This window comes from Pteropus medius, unplaced genomic scaffold (genome assembly GCF_902729225.1).
Source record: "Pteropus medius unplaced genomic scaffold, Ma_sr-lr_union100, whole genome shotgun sequence".
Lineage (NCBI taxonomy): Eukaryota > Metazoa > Chordata > Mammalia > Chiroptera > Pteropodidae > Pteropus > Pteropus medius.
In genome coordinates, this window is record NW_024354875.1 from 5,749,226 (window position 1) to 5,773,006 (window position 23,781).

The 23,781-nt window shown below is 41.2% G+C and overlaps 1 protein-coding gene across 1 annotated transcript in view; it reads left to right on the top strand.

The window, feature by feature from the left end:
* The first annotated feature begins 1,386 nt into the window (after positions 1-1,386).
* The window catches only part of DOCK10 (dedicator of cytokinesis 10), a 225,511-nt gene continuing 203,116 nt past the window's right edge, over positions 1,387-23,781 (top strand). Inside the window, 1 exon segment of the mRNA XM_039855668.1 lies at positions 1,387-1,825. Coding sequence (XP_039711602.1) covers positions 1,703-1,825 — 123 coding nt within the window. The 5' untranslated portion in view covers positions 1,387-1,702.

Below are 23,781 nucleotides of genomic sequence, written 5' to 3' on the forward strand. Positions count from 1 at the left end.
AGCTAGACTCTAGGCAATTCTCGATGATGGTTGTTCTGAAGTTGGGTTGTAATTTTGAGGTGGTCCTGAGAGGAAGCACTGTCCTACTCTGCCATCTTGACTGGAAGCTCCATAGAGATTTCAAGGCCACCACAGAAGCAACCATCTACATTGCTTGCCCTGAAAGGTGACCTTGTCCTGACATTGCGCACCAACGTGAAAGCACACAATGCAAGACACAATACTTTATTATGAAGGGTATCACAGAACTAAGTGATGTTTCCTATGGCAACTTCTCAAATCTTCTAGAACCTCTGCCCAGCATGATTTGTAGAATGTGCTGAAATGATGCCCAAGTGCTCTCTCTGACTAACTGAATCCCAGATAGCAGACAGCTGACTCAAGTGAATTTATTAGCCACTTAAAAATTCTTTCTCCCCAAGTGTGACCTCGCATTAAAACTATTTAATGCATTGGGAAAATGTCAGGGTCCTGGACCTATAGAGAGTCTTTTAAGAAAAACCTAGAATACCTGGAGTGACTGTCCTAGATCTCTCCTGACTGGTATACTAGGAGCCAGGACTGCTCTTCCCCCACCCAGCCCCACCTCAGTTGGATGAGAATTCTTAGAAGACTTTAATCAGCTGGAGACAAGGGCAGGCCAGAGGGATGTGTGGCAACAAAAGTGGGAGCAGATGTAAGTCCACCCCTAAACCTGACCCACAGAATCTATACCCCATAGGTCAATCCTAGCCTCCTCATTCCATCCAATATCACAATCATACCCCTCCCAGACTCTTACATTACATTACCCTGATCTATAGTGGGTTTCTAGCGTCTATTATGTAAACTCCTTTATTGGTGTATTTGTATTCTTTTATTTGTTAATTCGGTTATTTGCTGTCTCCCACCCCGAACTCCCAAAACGTATCAGGGTCACATAACTTCGAAGTGGGGCGGGCACGTCCTCTTCCTTATACCCAGTTGACAGTACAATGAGAACTGGCACACAGTAGGCGCTTAATGAATAGCGGTTGAGAGAATGTATGAATTTGGAAGCTCGTTCCAAGGCCCTGAGCGAGGACTTCGGGCAAAGGAGCCTTCTTCTAAAGTCCCAGGCGGGGCGATGCCACGGAGATCCCAGCCACCTGACCCTAAATAAGCCTCTGACCCCTTCCTAAGTGAGGAAGGGCGAACTGAGCTCGGCCGGCGCCCACTCACCAGCCCGGGAAGGTAGGGGGCAAGTCAGCAAACGAAGCCAGAGTTCCAGCCTAGTGAGGAGCCTCCAAACGGGGACCAGGGCATTGGGCAGGCCCCGCCCGGAGCCCCGCGGCGGCCGCCCCGCGCCCTCCCCCGCCGTCTGCCGTTCCTGGCGCGGCGGGGACAGCCGAGTCCGGGGGTGGCGCAGGCAGGGGCGGCCCCACACGCGTCCCGCGCCCCAGTGCAGAGGCGCCGCCGCGGGGCCGGGGCCGCTCGCCGAGTTGGCCGCGCGCGCGGGAGGAGCGCAGAGTTTGGAAAGTCGTCTCGAAGCTGCTGCGGAGAGAAGAGGGTGGAGGAGTGGGGTTACCGGAGAGAAAACCCGCCTCTTGCGAGGAGAGCGAGGAAGAGGGGGGGAAAGGCTCCGAGTTCCGCTTCCTGAACGACGGTGGGTAGAGAAGGTTGGCGTTGGGAAGGCCGGCGAGACACACGCTCCAGGCCCGCGGCGGGGTCGGCGCGGCCGGCGATGGCCGGTGAGCGGACCCGCAGGTTCACGCGGAGCCTCCTGAGACCCGGGCAGGCGGCCGAGCTCCGGCACAGCGCGGCGTCCGCCGCCGCGGTAGCGGTCAGCAGCCGTCAGCAGCTGAGGGTGAGTGTGGCGCGACCCCGCGCGTCCCCCGCGCCTCCACGCGCGCCCCGGGCGCCCAGCGGCCCCACACCGGGCCTCCCTGAGCACCCGGTGCGCGGGGGGTCCCTGCCGCTCCCACTCGCCTCCCCCGCACTCCCTCCCACGCCGCCTCTGCGGGCGCCCCTGGCGCCACCTCCGCCAGGCAGCGCCACCGATGCGTTGAGGACCGGGGCGCGTTTGGGGACTTGGGACACTTGGATGAGCAGCTGCGCGGGCGGCAGAAGCGCAGCGTGGGAGAGGATGTGTCTGGATTTGGGGTGGCTGAGGGGTGGCGGGAATGCGTCCCGAGTCACACTTGCTCTGGGTGGTGGGGTGCAACGGACCCGAGAGGTGGAGGCGCCCACCGAACGGAACCCCTGGGGCCACAGGTCTGCGCGCCCACCTCACCCCGTAGACTAACGCGCAGTGAAGGGAGGATGCGATCCGAGGTCCTCCAGCGGCTAAAACTGGGAGCCCCACGGTAACGCTATCGCGGAAATAAATGTACTTCCCACCACCCTCCCATCACGGGAGGAAAAAACCCACAAACCACTTTATACTCCTCCAGAAAACCTGGGCGAACAGGCTGGAGGAGACGTGGGTCGTTAAATATCCAGTGGTTTCGGGTGTTTTTCTAAGATGTTGGCGGGTTCTCCCGCCAAGATCTCTTCACCGGTCACTTCCTTATTGAAATGCCTTCTAAGTGCTGGGTGATTTCCGCGGGAAATCCTGGGGCAGCAGCCAGCCGTTCTCGTCTGATGCCCAGATCATATCCATAACTCTCCAGATGTTCATAAATTCCAGTAGGTGTCACACTCCGGGCTGGAAGTGTCAGGAGTTAAAAAAAAAAAAAAAAAAAAAAGCAACTCTGGTGGGAAAGGGAAGCGAGTAGAAACAGCCTTCCAGCAAGATGTGGGCTCAGCGGCCTCACTGCCTTTCCTGGACCAGAATCCCAGGTTGTGGGTTTCATTTTTCCCTTTTGCCAGGAAATATCAATAGGAATTAAACAGCTTCTTTTAAGAGTGTCAAAGAAAGTGTTAGTCTTGCCAGTAAACCATCAGGATGGAGCCAAGAGCTACCCAGAGCCAGTTCCCACAGCCAGGACTTCTCTCTACAGCCAGAGGTCAGAAAGTTGAACAGAACGGAAGCTAATTGCCTGGAAGAGGGAAGAGGCATCAGATGCCCAGCGGGGTGATTGCAGTGTGAAACGAGTTGGTGACTAGGGTGCTGCCTTTTTCCGCTTACCACTGGCTGCAGGCTGCTGTTACTCAGATGTGATTCAACTGTTGGCCAGCCTTGGGCCTGGGCTGCCCATGGTTCTGATATCAGCCAGCACGCTTACAAGGCAGGAAAGACAAAACACCAAAAGACCATTTGCATAAAAGGTTCAATTCGAGTAAAAATAGAGATAATAAGAAAATCTCTAGGCTAGCAGAAAAGTAATTTTTACTTTTGAATAATCATTCAGAATTGTGGCTTTGTCATTTTCTGTCATTTGCTCTACAATACTTTTACTTTGCAATTGATTCGTTTTACTGCATATCAGTAATGATCTGGTAAAGTGCAGAAAAATAAGTAGCATTCAACGGGAATAAATGACTCTAAGTGTTGTTTGGTTTTTAAGTGTTTTTGTAGTTCTAGAATTCCTATAAAGAATATGTATCCTGGATACCTTTCTGCATGCACATACATTACTTTCTCTAATTTATGTCAGATTTGAAATCCTAGGGTGTCTTGTCAAAATGAATAAGCTTCATATCTTTAAGAGTTGGGGGAGAGGACTATTCACGGGCGAAGGTGTTCCGGCCTTCCTCCCCTCACTTCAGCACCTTGGCCAACACTCCTGAGCTAGCTTTGCCAAGATATTTCATGGGATCTTTCACATCTAGTCAGGCAGTTTTGGCAGTGATTTTGGCAGCCAGAAGAAGTGCTTTGCATCCTATCCTATCAGTTAACTCTTGAAGGGAAACAGGAAGCTGATGAGTTCTCGGAGTTGGCACCCAAACGCAGCGGGATTCTCTATGGCAGAGCATCTCTTTCGAACCTAAAACCTTGTAATTGGACTATAAGGTGGAGGCTAATCTTAGCTTAAGTTGATCCAATCCCTTAAGACTCTTTATGTTTGTTATTTCAAGTCTTCAAATCCTGGTTGTCAAGGAAGAAAATTAATAGGATGGGGTAAGATTATGGGTAGCCCATTTCAGTACTGGCAAGACACGTAGAATTGTGTGTATTGGAGCAAGCTGTCATCTATTGAAAAATATTTGAGAGATGCTGTAAGGTTCTGCTGAGAAAAAACTGGAGGAAATTAAGCTAAGTGAAATAAGTCAGACACAGAAAAGCAAACACTGCATAAACTCACTTACATGTGGAATATAAAATGGTAAAACTCATGGAACCAAAGAGTAGAATTGCTGGGATGGGTTTGGGGGGGTGGGGTGAGCAGGAAATGAGGATATATAGGTTAAAGGATACAGACTTCCAGTTATGCAAGATGAATGAGTTCTGGAGATGCAATGTATGGCAAGGTGACAATAGTCAACAATACTCTATTGTATATTAGAAATTTTCTAAGAGGATATATCTTTAATTAAATTTCTAAGAGGATATATCTTTAATTAAATTTTTTTAGCCCCCCACACACAATAGTAACTGTGTAAAGGCTAAGTTATTTAACTTGATTGGAGGTGATCTTTTCACAATGTATATGTATATCAAAACATCAAGTTGTACACTTTATTACACTTTATATAATTTTTATATGTGAAAGATATCTTACTGACTTTAAAAAAGAAAAAAGCAACAATAATAAAGAACAATTATGAACAAAATATTTGCTCCTTAGTTATCCTAAATTTCTTTTTATAGAAAACAAACGAATCACAACTCATACAAAGGGTAGTCTCAAGATCAAGTGAAGTTTAATTAATTTCCTGACACCCGCTTCGTGGTAGTCACAGAGAACAAGCTTCTCTAGAGTAAGATCTCAGGTCAAAAATGGTTAGAAACATTTCTCTCACGTCAGGATTTCAGCTTTGTATTACTGTGGTTGACTATATATATCATGTTGGCCTCAAAGTTGTAATGCTACTAATTACAGGTTCTTTTTTCTTTTCTTTTTCTTTTTTTTTGGATAAAAAGCCTTTCTTGTAAAATGTATGGAGTGTATTTGTACTTTTGCACGAATTAGTTCATTTAAATAGCTTTCTACATTTCATTAAGCTATAAACCTAAGATTTGTGCATTTGTGTGAATATGCATTATATTTGATAGTAGCATTCTAAAAGCAAAATGTTTTTTTAAAAGTTTAGATTACTTTTTGTTAGCACATCAGATCCATCACTTTAAGAGAAATGGAGTTTTATTTACAGAATGTGATTGAGTAACTGAGAGTAATGGAAGACTCTAGGTAACAGAGAGGATGGGTGCTGACCAGGGCCAGGTTCTGGGAAGAAAGCACAAAGTCAGGTGGAGGTTTACCAAAGACTAAATAATCATTTGCTCAGTTTTTGCCTAAAGCCTCTTATCTCTTAGATCAGAACATACCACGTTATTTCCATATACTCTTTAACACATGGAAGATATTTACTCTGTTATGAGTCTTCTGCAACTCATTTTTGAATTATATCTAACTTTATTAACTTCTTTTAAAGAGGAAACATCCTGCCAAAAGTGATTATACTTATGTTTTCTCCCTCCCCACCCACGCAGAGAGAGTAAGTGTAAAGAGAAGACAGTATTGACTTCATTAATCACAAAAATACCATATCCTCACTTTGATGTGACATTTCCTAACTTCTTCTGTTCTTCAGTGATACCACTTTTTATATTTGAGGGAGTTTTAAATAAGGAGCAGAATCTTTGGCAGAACAAAGACCTTTGACTGAGAAGTCATGAATATATAAACATGTTTACAAGAGCAGAAAGAATTCCTAGAAGGAAGAATTTTCCCCTCTGAACTTGGTGGCATTTGAATAGTTGAGAGTAGGAGGGGTTTTAAAAAATGAGTGGGAGATAATAGAGTTTCCAAAAAGTTATATGCTGGGGGTAAGAGTTAGTGAAAAGACACGAAAAGTGAATCGAATGAAAATAAAACACTTGTTTTCTTGTCAATGTTTTAAGTTAAAAGCAACATGCAAAGGAAACGCCTGTTTGTTTGACATTCATAGCACAGACTTTTTGATGTTTTTGTTGTTTTGTTTTGGATGGAGATTTTCATAACAAAGGTTTTTATGCTTTAGCAGAAATCACACGTTTCCGTTTTCATATGAGGAAAAGTCCCTTGCCTGGTGAAGAAGTCAACACAAACTTAGTTCACAAGATGAAAGTTATCAACTAATGTTTTTGACTTCTCAAGGGCATGGGAGAAATAACTTAAAAAATAAATGGTAACAACAGTGAGATTTAGAAAACTTCTAGACAGGTCAAAAAATGAAGGAACAAGTACACATTCTGGTTATTGGCTCTTTTTCTTCACCATTTCCTCTAAGGCCTACCATAGGAAAAGAACAATAATAAATAGATTTTGATAAACCATTTTTTGAGACTCTACAAAGTGCCTGGCATGGGGTCAGTGTTTAATTCTCAGAGCAATCTTATGAAGAATTCACTATTGTTGCAAATTACAGAGGAGGCCGTCAAGACTCATAATATTAAATAGCTTACTCTATGTGAAGGGCTGATGTGGGACCTCTTTTGTATCCTGAATAGTAACTAGCAGAGGGCTACCTTCCATTCTCGTAGCAGCATCCAACAGCATCTCTTAATCGGAAGACATGACTTTGACTTTGGTTGATGTTGCCTTCTGACCAGTAGCCCTACCTAGCAAAGAACGCTGTCATCTCCACTGGTATTTTAGAGCACTCATCAGCGTTCACTTCAGTATTCCTCTGAGGTTAGGAGCCACAGCAGAACCCATTCCACTCACCAGTAATAATAATAGACATTTCTGGGCCAGCACAGAGCTCAGTTGTTATGTCCTTAAAGTATAGTTACTCAGCCATCCCCATGCCATCCCTCTGGCAAAGCCAGAAGCAAATACTGAAAGAGGGCGGGGTTAGTTCTTTTCGAGTCCCTTCTCTTCTAGGACTGGCTCTCTCTCCAGGTTTCAATCACCTCACCCCACTCCAACAAGTAGCTGAAGTGTTCCAGAGTATTGTGTGTCTTTGAACAGACATGTTCATTTAACTGAGTTGTGTTGGGATCCTTTTTTTCACATGCTATTTTATCCAAAGGAGTAATTCTAAGTGTCTTAAAAGATGCATGTAAACAAAAAACAACAACAAAAATCTAGTAAGGAAGGGGGTGAAACACAATAACAACAACAACAACAACAACAAAAGCAGTATTAGGAAAGTTAGATATAGTCAGGAGTAGGTCACTGCAGTAGCATCAGTAAATAACCCACATAACCATTAAATCCTTTAGTCTTGCTAAAGGTACTTCCTAGTCGCCAAGTCAAAGAGGAAAACTTGATCAGCAGTGAGAGGTCAGCAGTGAGGTAAAAGAAAATAATTTGCTCTAGACATATCTAGTTTTAACTGTACAGAGACTCAAGACAAGAGAATTTTCTGTGATTTTTTTTCTTTATAAAAGGCAACATAATGCACTGACAGACTCTTACTGGATCAGGATGTGTATTTTAACAAGATCCTCCAGTGATCCCTAAACACATTAAAATTTGAGAAATGCAAAAATAAGCTGCATCTTTAGCCATATTTTTGCAGTCTGTTGTCACCAAAGGCTATTGTATGTGGGTTCAATACAACGTGGTTTATTCTGCAATTCTTTGAAAGAGTCCCTTGAGACAAAAATAACGTTTAGACCAACTGAGAATGAAAATGGTATTGCTTCATTGCTAAGTAACTTTAGGGAAGTCCCTTTTTCATTTGGGTTACATTTTCTACTTCATCTAGCACCTCAATTATATATAGTGTGAACTTAAATTCAGCTTCTAGGTTAAGAAAAAAATTCCATAATGTACATGAAATAGTTGCAATCTGAATCTGCAGAAGTTCTCACCTTGGGTCATAGCCCTAAAGTTGTTTCAGGGTGAGGCCTATGTTTTCCCACTTAGAAGAGAATTTTAAAGCAAAATCTCTCCAACTCATGAAAGATATGCAATGATGATTCCTTGTTGCTTTATAAAATTTATGTTGTATCCTGTTAAAACCCTAGTGATTTGAAAATAATTCATTATGTCAGAAAATCTGATTGCTACATTCAGATAATCATGAACATTTTTTTTTCCCTCTTATACTCCTTGTTCACATTTGAATGTCTTAAGGATGGGATTCCATGGAGTTAAAGACCTTGGCTTGCCCATATGCTGTGATGCTTCTCCTTGACTATCCAAGGCCAAGTGTTCTCATGTACTTTGAATGATTTGGCCTATGGGAATTTAGTAAATGGGAGTTGGTATAGGAAGTGTCAGAGCCTATGAGTCTGGAGAACAGAATTCCAACCCTGGCCCTGCGACGTTTTTCTACGTCACTTTTCTTTTGGGGTCTCAGTTTCCTGATCTGGAAAATTAGGGGATTAGATGATTGGGTTCTTTCATTTGCCATTTCTCTGACCCAGAGTTCTCAAGGGCTCTCTCCCTTATTCCTCAGGTTCTCTAATGTCATCTCCTCAAGAAGGTCAACGTGGATCACCAAACTGATGTATTTTCCCCAGCCTCCCTCTGCTGTGACCTTCTCTGTCTCATTTCTCTGATTCATTTTCCTCAAACCTCTTACCACTACTAAAGTGACCTTTTTACTTATTTGATTTCTTGTGTCTCTTTTCCAACCTTCTTGCCTTCAATATAAGTGCCATTGAGAGCAGGAAACTTGTCTGTTTCTCCACTTTTATACTATATTTACTATTTGGAAAAGCCTCCCTTCTCACCGCATATGAAGTGTTTTAGAAAAGTCAGGAGTGGGCTGGACGCACATCAATGAGAGATTAAGAGGAATTGTGACTTAAACATTTCCAGGCTGTCAGTATCTGATAATGATGTTCCTTGAGTCATCTTCACAGTCGACTTGGTAAGTGGCGTAAATGCAGTCATGTAGAAAGAGGTTGAGCATGTCTCACGTGTCAGGTACTTTACCTGTCCAATCTCTTCTGATCTCCATAACAACCTCACGGCAAAGCACTTTTATTCCTATTTTATAGTTGAAGAAAGAGATGCTTAGAGATCAGGAATTTGCCCCAGATCAAATGACTAGTCAGCGATGAATCTAGGAGTCACATCCAAGCAGTCCGACTGCAGAGGCTGTATTCTCTGGGACTACTCTGCACCGCTGACCCGGTCCAGTAGGCAGGCAGGCCTCATTAAACATGCAGTTAGCATCCATGTAGAGAGCAGAGAGAAAAAAGGAAACCTCAGAATGCCAGCCATAGGAAGAGGGTGTTAAACAGAGTTTCTTAATGAGAGAAGAGCTACAGCTACTTTTGCTTTGCTTAACAGTTTTTCATTCATGACATCTCAACAACGCAGGATATCGAGGATGGCACGAACTTTGGACGCCATTGCTCAGGGCTCAGTCATTTCCCAGTACAGGGATGGCACGGAGTGGGTTAAGCTTTGAAAACAGAGTCCTTTAACACTGAAAGGGGCAGCATTTGATTCTTCTATAGAAATACATTTCTGGCACGATAAGCATGGAGGAGTTGGGTTGCAGCATTATATCTGTTGCATTGTCTTTTGGAGTCATGATTTTAGTGTTCATGTTTATAAATGAGAAGGTTTTTTCCTCCCGCTAGAGTGAGATTTGTTTGCCTCATCTTTCACAGCAGTATCAGTGGGCTGGAAAGAAATGCTTGTGATTGTGGACTCAACATGTTGACCTACATTAAATGATGTAGAAATAATAAAATTTAATGAATGTGACTGAGTTAGTAGCGATAGAGAAAAACACTTGCTCTTGAAAATGTTAATATTTTGCAATTGGATTGAGGTGGAAATGTCTGCCTCTGAGACCAGAAGAATTAATGGACCCAAATTATCAAAAGTTCCTTTAATTGTGCTTCTAAATGTGAAAATAGTCAGTTTTTCTAATTGAATTTCAGCGTTCTTCCACTTCTGACATGTAGAATTTGGGAAGCTTGGCAGCTTTTTAATTTAAGTTGAACACCAAACTGGCAGAGTTTAACAATGGGATTGGGGGAGAGTGTCTATTTAAAAAGATGACACCACTTATGATCAGTTCAATGAGCTTTTCTTCCTAAAATTATTTTCATAATTTACCAATTTAAGTGATTAATTAAGGCTGTCAAAATGCCCAGCGACTTTTGGCTTTTCAAATCACATGTTTTATGAAAAAAAACATAGACGTGAACATATGGCTTGACAAACGCACAAACAAAAAACAAAATTTACTACTCAATGAAATATGATAGTGAAATTATTTTTTGAACACTCAGTGTTTATTTGCTTCGCTCTTAACATTTCCTTTGTCACGGTTCTTTAGAATGAGAAAATGGAAATTGACTGTAGCTGTATAACCTTCACAGAAATGAAAGTTATGCTGATGCTCAGTAACTTTTTTGAAGAAGAAAATTCAAATGTGGAGAACTAACCTTTAAAGTCATTTACTTTTGATGGTTTTTACATTTATTTAAAAATCAGACATTTATTCAAAGGAGGATTTTATCTTCAAAGGAAGAGTATTCCAGTTTGCTTTAAAGCATATCTATATACATGGCTATAAATTTTTATTTCTGTATGTGTCACTGCTAGTGATAAAATTTATTGGCATACCCAAATGCACAGATCAAATCCTTTCAAGATCTTTCTGAATGCTAACAAGAAAGGTTCATCCATTAGCTTTCATTTTTTGAAGTAAAAACCATTATTTAGCCAATCAATCTGAAAAATGTGTCTTTTTATCATTAGGAAGCCATGGTTTCTAGGCTGTGTGACCTTGGCCAAGTCTTTTTTGGGTTTTAGTTGCCTTGTCTCTAAAACAAGAAGGTTGGACACCATCACCTTTAAAAATGCTTTAGTCTTAAAAATCTAGGGAGTTATTACTCTTTTAGAGAGGTTTCCATAGAAGATTAATTTATTTTTTCACTTTAATAACGCCATTATTGATTAAGATATCTGATTTTAGCAACTGGAAGAATTGGTTCAAATGATCTACAACCAAATTTGCATTTCAGTGATAAAAATGGTAGCATAAAGTGGTTACTTGAGGATGTAATGAAGGGAATGGCTGTTTACCTACCCCAAGGGTGGGGATAATGGCATGAGCACTGGCAATAGGACAGCCAGCAGTGACAAAGGTGGGCAAGACAGGTTCTTAGAACATGGCGGAGGCTCCGAGGCAAGCACGCAATCTCATCTCCCTCCTTCTTTTCCTGCTGAGAACAGTAAGACCCATCTGCTTTAGAGAGCAAGCTTGCCAGTTCCCATGCCCAACGTTTGTAGTCACGGCTGTCTGGGGTAACGTCTGTGCCAAGCGCCTCTCAGCACCCACAGGACTAGAACATAGGCGAGTGTGGAGAGAGGCTGAGCTGTCCTGCAAACTCCACGCCTTCTCTCCGCCATCAAAAAGCAGCAAGAACCTCTCTTCTTCTGGTTCCGTCTCTGTCTCTATCACCTTCTCACATGCAAAAAAAAAGGTAGTATGATCTGTCCCTGCCCTGGTGTGATTTCAGAGGTGTTAAAAAGAATCTTCCTTCCCAGATCTGTCTCCTAGCAACCTGATCCCTAACAAGGTCCAGAATATTTCATTAAGCGGTTACAAATCAACCTTAAGTACATGGCCATTTACTTAAATCCACACCAAAGTGTAGGTCCGTTCTCCAGCAGGCGTACCTTGGGAAGAGCTCTGATATAGTAAGATAAAAGGGCATAGAAATGGGAGGCTTGTGGTACCAGAGATCATTTTTCATGGCTTGACGGGTGGCTAGGTTGATCTCTGACATATTTCACCACAATTTACATGACACCTGTCCCTGTTGCCTCTTCTGGACCAGGAGGATGAAGTGTGGTTTTGCCTTCCCATTTCTGATACCCTGAGAGACCTTCGAAGATCAGCATCGTGGTGATTGTGTCATAGTCCCAAGGCAGAAACATGTCTGGTGCATCGTATTTGTTCGCTAACTGCTTGTACGATGTAAGAGAGAATGTTACCCTTGGAGATGACAGTACAGGTTAGGCAATCTAAGTGCCTCGTTTACAGCAAATAAATTCTTAGGTATGTTTGAGAAGAAATACTCTGGTGATAAAGTACCAGCATATAGTATCTGCTAGGTAGTCAAACTGAATTGAAGTAAACAGAATAGAATTGAGTTCAAGATTCCACAAAAGGCTATTCAAAGGTTTGCATGAATGTATACTCTTGAATAAACAAGATTTAGCCTAATAGGTGTTTTCATCATTCCAAGACCAACTCCTTCCCCTGAGGGTTTCTGGGTGGCCCACACAGTCCTCACTGCTTGGCAAGGGATGTTACTGTCATTCCCACTGATGCTGTTAGCAGTCACGAGGCTGTGGCAGAATAAAGCTGAGCAGGGTACAGAAAATGATCGATTAAAATTAGAGACGTGTGGGCCACAGAGTTTTAACAACAGTCTGTTCTTAGTTCGATGATGTAAAACAGTTTACATTTTCAAGAAAGCCCATAATAAATCACCAGAGCTACCTGATTTTATCAGTGAATGTGAGGGCTCCTTTAGTTCTTAAAAACTCAGCTTCTTTCCTTTAGGTCAGAGAGTTTTCTTGACACCATTTTAGAGTATTGTAATAACTGTGCTCTATGTGTTATTGTTTTTTTTTTAAATTTCTATTTTCATTTAATGGTCTCTTTTTATATCTGCACTTTTTAAACTTGTGTGGCTTTTATTAAATTAATAACTCAAAATACAGAAAATAATGAAGAAAAAACTAGTGATCACCCATAATCCTACCACCTACTGGTAAAAACTTTTCATGTGTTTATTTGAAACATTTGTCTGTTCACAAAAATATTCTTTAATTTAAGTTTAAGCTAATTTTGAATGTTTGGCTTTTTAATGTATTAAGTGATTCAAGCTAAATTTTATCCTGCAAATTCATTCTTCTGGCACATATGTATACCAATTCCACATGAAATATATCTTGTAAATGAGAAAAAAGAATTTGTACTACATATCTTGGTATCCTATAATCACAAACATTTAAAAGTGAAGGAAAACTTAGTTTAAAGTTGGTAAGGAAGCTGAGTCACCAGGAAGTTTAGGTGGATATGGTCAGGGTCAGAGAGTAAGGCCATGGATGATCTTGAACCCAGTGCCTTTTCTCCTTCAACCCAGTGCCCCATCTGCAGTGAAAAGTATAATTTAGTATCAGAAATTTAAAAACTAGAATTTACTTATATTTCCATGAAGCACTCCAGTAAAAGTGAATAAGCCTTAAACTCAGTGGATGCACACACACTTAACCTAAGTGTCCATGTGAGGTTTAATTCTTGAGCCTGTGAGGTCCGTATAATCTGTTGTTTGCTGAGACTCTGTGACCTATGTTTGGAAGCAGGGGGAAATGTGATCCTCTGGTTTGTGAGTACAGGGAAAGGTGCAGTGGTGCCCCAGGGCTTGTGTCATTGCTGTAAATTGACACCTTCTGCTGTCACCTCTTGGAATCTGAATGATGGCATGTGATCTCTCAGTGCTCTAAAGAGTGATCAAAACTTAACTGACTCTGGGCCGCTGTGATTTTGTAGGGATACCAACTCCTTCACTAGATTTTTTTGCTGCCATAAATATATATCTATATCTATATATATTAGAAATGTAGTGGCTTAAACCACACGATTGTGCTATCTTACCTTAGTGTAGGTGAGAAGTTCAGTAGCGGTCTCACCACGCTAAAATCAAGGTGTCGCTGGGTTGCGTCTCTTCCTGCAGGCTCAAGGGGAAAATCTGTGTCCTGCTCAGTTTGGTTGCTGGCGGAATTGAGTTTCTTGTGACTGTAGGGCCAAGTTTCCCATTTTCTTGCTGGGTGTAGACAGAGAGCCATACCGCCTTCTAGAGGACCACCACATTCCTCAGTCATGACCCCCTTCTTCCGTGCTCAAAGTCAGCAATGGCGGGCCAAGTCCTTCCTGTGTCGCATCTGACTCATTCTTCTCCCTTTCCCTTCTGTTGTTCAGGCCTCATGTTATTAGATTGAGTTACCTGGATCATCCAGAATAATCTCCTCATCTCACCATTTCTAACCTTAGTCACATTTGCGAAGTCCCCTTTTGCATAAAAGTTAGCATATTCTTAGATTCTGGGGCTTAGGATGTGGACATCTTTGAGGAGCCTACCACAGCAACACTTACAAGGATTATTAAAAGAAGCAAATCCTCTCTAGGCATGATTTTCTGATCCTAATGCAAAGTGGAGGAAACAGTCTTTTATGGGAGACCAGAGTTCAGTTTCAAAACTGGAGCCTTTCTATTTGTGTGGCCTTGATTAAGTTAACAACCCTTGGCTTTTCTCTCTGTAAAATAAAGAGACGCAAAATTCTCATGAGGGTCCAATGATAAAATGCCTAAGAGTTTTTTAAGCTAGGTTTGTGTTCATTGTCATAGTTATCACAGAGCCAAGGACATCATTGCTCATTTGTTTCCATGTCCATGTGCCTAGGAAGAGGCACTGTAGAAAGAGCACCACTGTGACTCAGTAGACAATAGACTGTCACCAAAGGTGACTGCGGTGGGGACAGCTCTGGGCATTCAAGGGAACCCGAACTCTGTCTAGGGTCTGCTTAGGGCCTTGTCTCATCGGGCCTCATGATTAGTGTTCATATGAGAGTCGCCTTGATCCATGGAAGATCTCAAGTCTACTACTTTCAATTTGCTTCTCCATATTCTCTCTAGTATTGTGTATGGAGGAGCCTGGTGAGCAGGACCAAATAACCCGTGTATCAGATCTACATTTCGTGTGCATGGACTCGATGACCAATGCTCAGAAAGATAGATTGAAATCATCTTTCATCATTTAGTCGAGTGGCTAACTGAACCACTTGACACAGGCAGTTTCATTCAAAATGGTATCTTTGATTCATCAATAAGCAGAAAGTATATTTGTGGTTGCAGAGAGTGGATCTAGCATTCACCATGGGTTTAGCCTTGGACCTTCTTCTTTCTGTCCTCCCTATGTGATTCATCCTCTCTCACAGGTGCGGCTGTCACCTATGCTTCACTGATTCTTCCAGCTCTGTCTCTGCTTTGCTCTCTGTATCTGGGCTCTGTGCATCGATGCTCCACCCTGGAGTCTCTTGGTTACTTCTGATTCAACAGGATCCGTATCTAACACATGTTCTTGCCTCATAGATCTGCTTTCCTCTTTTCTTGAGCTTTATATCTGAGTTGATCTAGTTAATCTCAAACTGAAACCGTGCTTCATTCTTTCCGTTCCCTGCCACCCCACATCAGATCATGTGCCAAGAGCTGGCAATCCTACCTCCTAAATATTTCAAACATCTCCCTGCCCTTAATGATCTAGTTAAACCACTCATGAGTTCTTCTCCAGATCATCTTTTGAAATGTCCTTGAGGGTGTTTTTTTTTAGCTTTCTAACTAGTCACCTTCCTGTCTCTAGTCTCCACACACAGTAATCCACCTTACATGCTTTGCCTATCTCGTGAGCACAGTTTGGATCAAGATCTATGTCTTCCTGAATGCTGCCGATACCCTTGATTCCTTCACCAAAGGGGTTAACTCTCACCTGGTTCTAAACTACCTTTCGGCCTCACTTTCTAGTAAGTTCTTTCTTCAACTGTCTCCGCACCGTAGCCCCTCAAGGTTCTGGCCATTTCCCACATGAGGCACATTACCAGCTGCTCAGAGGACCTTTTCTTTCTTTTCCTGTGTGATTCCTACTTGCCTTTCAAGACCCAACTCATTTTTAACTTCACCTGTTACCATTCCCTGAGTTCATAGGCAGACAATCTCTTCTGCTTCTGCATTTCCATAGCATGTCTTAAATACATTAATTACTTTCTGTTGTAATTATTTAGTTATTGTCTCATGCCATCAGTTACAGAGTTTTAGTATAACCTAATAACTGATTCTTGGTTAGCAGAATGGAGAGATGTATGTTCACCTTTACAGTTCTTTTAAATGTTTTATCCATTCCATGTCATTTTGAAAGGAAAATAGTACAAATATTGGCGTGCAAGAGGAACAATATGGCATTATCTTTCTCTTCCTTACTTAGATGCTTTAAATATTACCTAGCTTTGGAAATAATAACCCAGCATTCAGATTCAACGCTTTTGAAAAAATAAAACAGGTTCAGAGACTTTTTTAAAGGGCCCATTTTAATTATTGCCTTTCAATGAGATGATGTGAGTATGAAAAAACATTGCATTTTAGGTCTGTGATTTCTTTATTTTTCAACATGCACCCTATCATTTCCCACTGGAATTTTTAGCTCCCTAACATCTCTACCATTTCTAAAGATTTTTTTTTTCTAGTAACAGTGAGTTAAAACAAATTGTGCATTTATTTTTTAAATGAATTATCTAGTTTGCTGGGAAAAATATGGAGACATTAAATTGCTCAGTTGCTAATACTGAAAATCTTTGATCTCATAGTTCCAAACCCCAAAACCCCCTTGCTGCCTGGCTCAAAGACCTATAGGTGCCTGGAATGCAACAGGTACCTGTGAGCCATCTGCTTTTATATTTGGTCTTCCCCAGCCCAGAAAGCTCCTTTCCTCATTCTTCTTCAGACATCTTCTCATTCTTCATTTCCTCGAGGAACCTTTCCCTAATCTCTTCATCCAAAGCCTGGTGAGCTTGAATTACACTGGGTACCCAGCTCCTGTGGCCAATACTGGATATTAGTTATGAAATATTTCATACATAAAAGAGTATCTAGACTATATGTTTTCTCCTTAAAGAATACAGATGAAACCACCGTGTATGAAACGTCTGCGGGCAGTACCTCTGCAGATCTGTCTGCCTGTCTTCACCCCAAGCTTCTCTCCTCCCCAGAGGTGAGCACTAAACCAAATGTGCTCAGCATTCTCCTGCTTTGCTTTTTTTACTTTTTTATTTTGAAGAACATTCAGATTTACCAAAAAAAAAGTCATAAAGATAGTCCAAAGGACCTCATGTACTCTCCCCCCAAATTCTTCTAATGTTAACATTTTATCACATGTAAAATTAATTATTCTCTCCGCCGCCCCCGCCCCCGCCACCACTAGCCGTTTCTTTCTGTCTCTCTCTGTTTCTCTCTCTGACCCTCTAACATTGCACACACACATAATATCATTTTTCTGAAACATTTGAGAATAAATTGCATACATTTTGCCCTCTTACCTCAAAATACTGCAAGTATATATCCTAAAAGCAGTTCTCTTACATATTTTTAATATAATGATCAAAGTCATGAAATTAACATGGGTCATAATAGTATCTAATCAAACCATTGACCTCATTAAGATGGTGCCAATTGACCTACTAGTGTTTTCTCTGGCCTAGGATCCAAGGATTACATTGCGTTTAGATGTCATATCGCTTTCATCTTCTTTAATCTAAGCTTTGTCTTTCTGTCTTTCTTGACACTGACATTTTGAAAAACACAGCCATTGCTTTGTAGACTGGCCCTCAGTCTGGTTTTAGACTGATGCATTCTCATGATTAGATTCAAGCGATGCTATTTGGGGCGGGTTTATCTCAGAAGCCATGAGGTATCCTCAGTGCAGCCTGCTGTGGGGACACGATGTCAGTTTGACCCATTGCTGGTCACTTAGTTATGATGGTGTCTATCAGTTTTATCTTCTGTAAGGTTACTAGGTTCCTGCCCTAGTCAGCTCAAGCTACAATAACAAAATAACATAGACTATAGGGATTAAATAACGAATATTTGTTTCTCAGAGTTCTAGAGACTGGCTGGGAAGTCCAAGATCAAGGCTCAGGCAGGTCCAGTGTCCAGTGAGGACCCTCCTCCTTATTTGCAGACAGCCATCTGCTCCTTGTATTCTCACCTGGTGAAGAGCTGAGAGAGAAGCAAGCTCTCTGGCGTCTCTTAACGGGGCACTGATCCCACTCATGAGGGCTCCACCCTCAAGACCTGATCACCTTCCAGAGGCCCTGCCTCCAAATAACAGCACACCGGGGATTAGAGTTTCAACACGTGAAGTTTGAGGGACACACACATTCAGTCCATAGCAGTTATTTCTGTCACTAGTGACTAATGGGGAGATCCACTGAGATTTCCCTGCTTCTCTTCATACTTTTGCCCCTAAATTTAGCATCTGGAGATGATACTTTCCTGAAACAGTTTTTACTGTGGAGGGACATTTAGGTTGTTTCCATTTTGTTTCATTTTGGATTTTGCTGTTATAAATCTCCCGGTGACAAGAGCGGGGACTTCTTGAGGGCACACACCTCTTCAACTTTAGCAATGTGGTAGCCCCTTTATCTGCAGTTTCACTTTGCACGGTTTCAGTTACCTGCACCTGTGCCAAAAATATTGAATGGAAAATTCTAGAAATAAACAATTCATAAGTTTGACATCGCATGCCATTCTGAGGGAGTAGCATGATGAAATCTCAAGCAGTTCTGCTCTCTCTCACCCCAGATGTGAATCACCCCTCTGTACAGCATCTCCATGCTGTATACGCCACCTGCCTGTCAGTCAATAAGCAACCTTCATGGTTATCAGATCAGCTGTTGTGGGACCACAGTGTTGTATTCAAGTAACTTTTGTTTGATCTAATCATGGCCCCCAAATGTAAGGGTAGTGATGCTAGCAAAGAGAAGCTGTAAAGTTCTTCCTTTAAGTGAAAAGATGAAAATTCTTGACTTAATAAGGCATTTTATCATCTCACATCATCACAAGAAGGGTGTTTACAGTACAGTAAGATGTTTTGAGAAAGAGATACCACATTTACGTAACTTGTATTACAGTATTTTGTTATGATTATTCTCTTTTATTATTAGTTATTATTATTAATCTCATACTGTGCCTGATTTACAAATTAAACTTTAACATAAGTTTGTATGTATGTACAAGAAAACACACAGTATATGTAGAGTTTAGCACCATCTGAGATTTCAGGCAACCACTGGGGGTCTTGGAATATATCTCCCTTGGATAAGGGGACACTACTGTCCTCCAGGTTGTTTTCCAAAAAGATCATAACACTCCACTCTTACGAGCAGGAAAAAAGTCTTTCCTTTCTACCACTTCCTTGATAGTAAACTTATTGTCAGACTTCGATTTTTGCTGCTTTGTTGGGTATAACATGGTGTCATATTACTGTTTTCATTCGCATTTCTTATTTGCAAATAAAGTAGAGCATCTTTTTGCATGTTTACTGGCCATTCTCATTTCCTTTTTATGATGACAATTTAGCATATATTTGAAAGACTGAAGTTCATATCAGAAAGTGTCTCAAAATTAATAGTAGACTATTTAATAGAAGTTGTTTTGTGGAAAGAAATTTGTCAAATTTATTTAAATGGCATTTTGAAGTTTTGTTAGCATTTTCTCAAAATCCTGTTGTAATTAGGAACAGTACCCGTCCATCGTCAAGTTCATGGACTTCATTACTCACTGCATAAGTGTGCTGTATCAAATTCCTATAATGAGATTCATGACAATAAATGCAAGCAGGTGTCTCCATTTATGAAAATTCCAAGTATTTGAACTTCTGCCCAAATCTAGAGACAAAAGGGCTCTTTGGGCCACAGAGTTTCCTGGCCCCAAGCAATTTTAGTGCAAATGATTTTGTTTAAATCAAACTGAATTATACAGTATAACGATCTCTCACTTATTCCATTTGTGTTCTAGTAAATACCCAGCCTGAAAGGCACGTGGTCATTTCAAATTCTCAAATTCTTCCAGGCACAAATTCTGGAATTCTGGTGGTAGTGTATAGATTGTATATTAGAAGATTCTTTCTGACTTTGAGTTTAGGTCATATGAGAATGTGTGGTTGTGCGAGGGAGTCCGGTAGAGAAGAATGACTCATTTTTACCATCACAAGGTTGCGACTTCGAGGTGGGTGTGGGAACCCAATTGTATGGGTTCTGGCGTCAAAATTAAACCTTAAAGGAATAGGTGAAAGGACACTTGCAGAAGTGAAGCAGACAGCTCATTTGACCCAACAAAAGAAACGGGCATAGAGTGTAACTTACTCAAGATTACACCATTTTAAATGGTGGAAATAGTACTCAGGCTCCAGAACTCACAATCTTAGCTACTCTATTGTAAAATACTCTGTGTGCGTGTGTGTGCGTGCGTGTGTGTGTGTGTGTGTTCGAACATTATGCATGTTAGAGCATAATGGGAAAAATGCCTAATTAAGAAAATATAATTTAATGTTATTGAGTATAGAATCCAACTTGATTTGTATTCTTGTGTCACTAAATGGAAAAGTGATTTCTATAAAAGTTCATTATACATAACTTATTGAGATGAGAATATTTATAACTTTGTAGGGCATTCTAAATTATTTAATGTCTAAGTTCCATATTCGTGTTATGTGCCGAATTTCCAACTGACCTAAGTGTCCCAAAGGAACTGCATCGGCTTTGTTATAGTATATATGACTATTAATCTCTAGGAGTAGTCTTAAAAATACTGAAGAATCTAGACACTCAAATTTACATGTCGTGGAGAACAGCTGGGAGAGAAAACAAACAAAACAAACCAAAAAAACCCAACAAACCCTTATGACTATTCCACCTTCTGTTGCAACCGAATCAGGAAATAAAACTGCAAATTCAAAAAAGTTAAAATCTAACAATACATGTGATTGTCACAGGAACGAGCTGCAAGCATTTGATGTGTGGCTTCGCCACAAAATAGAATGAAGCTCCACCCCAGAGGGCACATGGCCTTTGTGGACAGATGCTTTCCTAAATTTATCTTTTTCTCACATTTCTCCCACTTCCTTAACAGCACATTTGGAGCTAATAAAATAGATAAAAATAAACAGTAAGAGCAGTTTTGAATGAGGAAATAATCATCGATGGGCATCTGAGGTGGGTAGGTAGGGCCATAGATTGGTGTGAAGGGGCATTAGTGTCTGCTTAGCTTTCATGAAAATGGAAGATGGGTGAAATGATGATTTACTCACTGTTTAACCAACCACCTGGTGCTACTGTCAGGTTCTCTGATAGACACTCGTTAAACTGCTGGCTGAGACACTTATGGTCTCTGCCATATCAGTGTTTTGGCACAAGCCAAAACTCTCCAAATCCCTTTGCCTCTAGCAGACTCCCCTGGTTTTTATCTACTCTCCCCACAAAATGTAGTTCTAGAAACAAAATGCTCATTGTTATACTTCGCAGGTGTATTTAAAACCAATGAATATAAACAATATATTTGTGTCACATGTGCATGCCATCACATTTGTGGAGTTGTTTTTATACAAGTATAAGAGGGGTATGTGTATGTCTAGAACCCAAGATTCTTGAAAATGTAAACCAATTTCATTTTCCTTACTAGGAGGAAATGCTCTAGTATCTTTTGGAAATTAGGTTTCTGAAGGTGGAAATTATCCTAAGTGGTAAAAGTGTTGTTCTGTTCATCTCATGTTGAGATGCTTCCAACACATTTTTAGACAGTTATGTCATCTCACGATTGCCATTAAGTTAACAAATTGTCCCTTAAAATCTTAAAATAGCTACCTCTACTCACAGGAGAGAAAGCCCTCCGAATATATCACGGCAATCGATGTCACTCTTGTTCACCCAAATAACGTACGAGTTTTGAAGAGCAATCACAATAAACAAGATATAGGGAAAGGTTGCTTTTAAAATATCATATGCTGCTGGGTGAAATTGTTTGGCAGAAAATGGATCCTTTGCTTCACGATTAGCATGTTAGTTCTCTACTGCTGCACCAATGTGTTCACCATATTTTATCTTGATCTTTGCTGTGATTCATCTGTTCTGCTCTGTAGTCAATATTGACAACAGATGAACGTAAATGTACCTCTTACTCTCAGCAAAATGTCCAGGATGTATAGTTACAATTGTTCTGACTGCCCTTTTGAAACTATTACATACTTAAGTATCGGTTTCAAGACTACTCACTTAGGAATCATTATGAATGTGAGTGTTCTCTAGAAGGGGAGAGAAAAATAACATTAAACTCTTGGCAGCTTCAAATTATGAAAAGCCATGGAGGTGAGTGCTCTATCGATTTAGACAGATAGCTATGTATGTCTCAAGTCTCTACGTCTGACTCTGAGCTGGATTCCTAAGGAGCTAAGGCACAAGGACAACATGTGGAGCGCAGATATGCTTGTAATCGACACCCCTGTCTTCGGGGCTTTAGCCTGTTGGTTTAGCTTTGTCGATTGGTCACATAGCTTGACAGAATGCATGGGAACTTGCCCAACTTAGACTCAGATTTTGGCTGCTGATCCTTCGCTTAATAATAATGAAATCAGTAGACCATGATTTGCAGAACAAGAACTGAACTTTAAAAAACTTTCCATCTTTTTGTTCGCCCTGACATTCCAGCCTGATACCTAAGCCAGAGCTAAAGGCTCTGTTTGCTGAAAGAACTTCCAGAGATGAGAGAATGAACCCTCTGCTTCAGAATGGAAGATCTGGTGTCAGGGAAGAGTCGGGCAGCCACTGTTTGTGACAGAAAAGTGTAGGCATTGAACAGCTGGAACTGAATGGAAGCCAAGAAGGAGTAGATGCCAGGAGTATCACAAATAAGTATGAAGAAGAAAATCAGGCAGGGACTTGGGACATTGAAGTGGGATTGGCTTGAGGATTTGTATCTTAGCCAGGAAAAACAAAACAAAACAAAACAGTAAACCACACGCTCTTGAGCTTTGAAACTGCCAACCCCCAAATTCACAGTTATCTTTTTTTCAGTTGACCATGAGAGTCTGTCGCAGCTCTTGGAAACCCAGAATCTGTATTAGTTGGGGAGTGTGGTACTTCTTCATATCTGTTCAGGAAACGAATCCCACACACGTAAAAGCAGGGGCCCCGAGGATAGGGAAGGCTGATCAGCAGAGAATCTGATGAACAAAACGTTAGATGACTGGTCTCTAGGGGAGCCAGCCCATAAGGCTGTTTTCTCTCATATGGAATCGCTAAAGTGTTCTTAACAATTCAAAAAGAAAGGTTTAGAAAAAATACAGCCATTGAAAAATAGATCATTACTTGTTTGTAACAGGACTTACGTACATTTACATGACAGTTTGAAAAGACTCAGAACTCCTTCAACTTCAGCTGCAGCTTGCTGCCCTCCTGGAAACCAACGAATGCTCTGTCTAGGGGGAAAGTGATGGTTAAGATGGGTTGCACTTTGCTTATTTCATCCAGCCTCTTAATTCCGTCCTGTAAGGAGCGGCAGCTTACTCCCTACTGACCTTTGGGTCAGTGTTTATCCCTTCCAGCTATTCAGAAACAGAGATGACCATTTTAGTCCGCATGATTGATATGATATGCAGAAGAGACTACATGTTTTGTTAAAACTGATGGTAATAAAAATTGTTTCCTTACGCATTGTATTTTTCTTTGAAAATGTATGAGTACTGCATTTGGAAAGCAAGTTGTCACATTGATACAATATTCCTTGAAGTTCACTTTTTGTTGTGGAAAATCCAGTCAAACCCGAGTTGTGGGACAGCTCAAACCTAGGGGGCCACCCCACCAGGACTGTGAATTCATGTTACTCCAGCAGAGTAACTGGCTGGAGAGGCAGGGAATTGGAGCTGGCAACCAGAAGTGGCCTCTGTCTTCTGATGGCAGGAATAAGGAGGAACAGATGCAATTATAAATAGAATTATAGCTCAAACCAGGATTACTTGGATAATTCAGTCAACACAAGGTTTCGTTTGATTCGATTTTCTAGATGATTTCATCAGTGATTAACCTAACTTTGTTAGGGGAGCTCTAAAAGTGGAACCAGCTTAAACATATGCAGCACGGCCAACATTTTCTTTTTGCTTTTTTTTTTCCCCTAACAGTAGGCATATTTTCAGTTATTAGC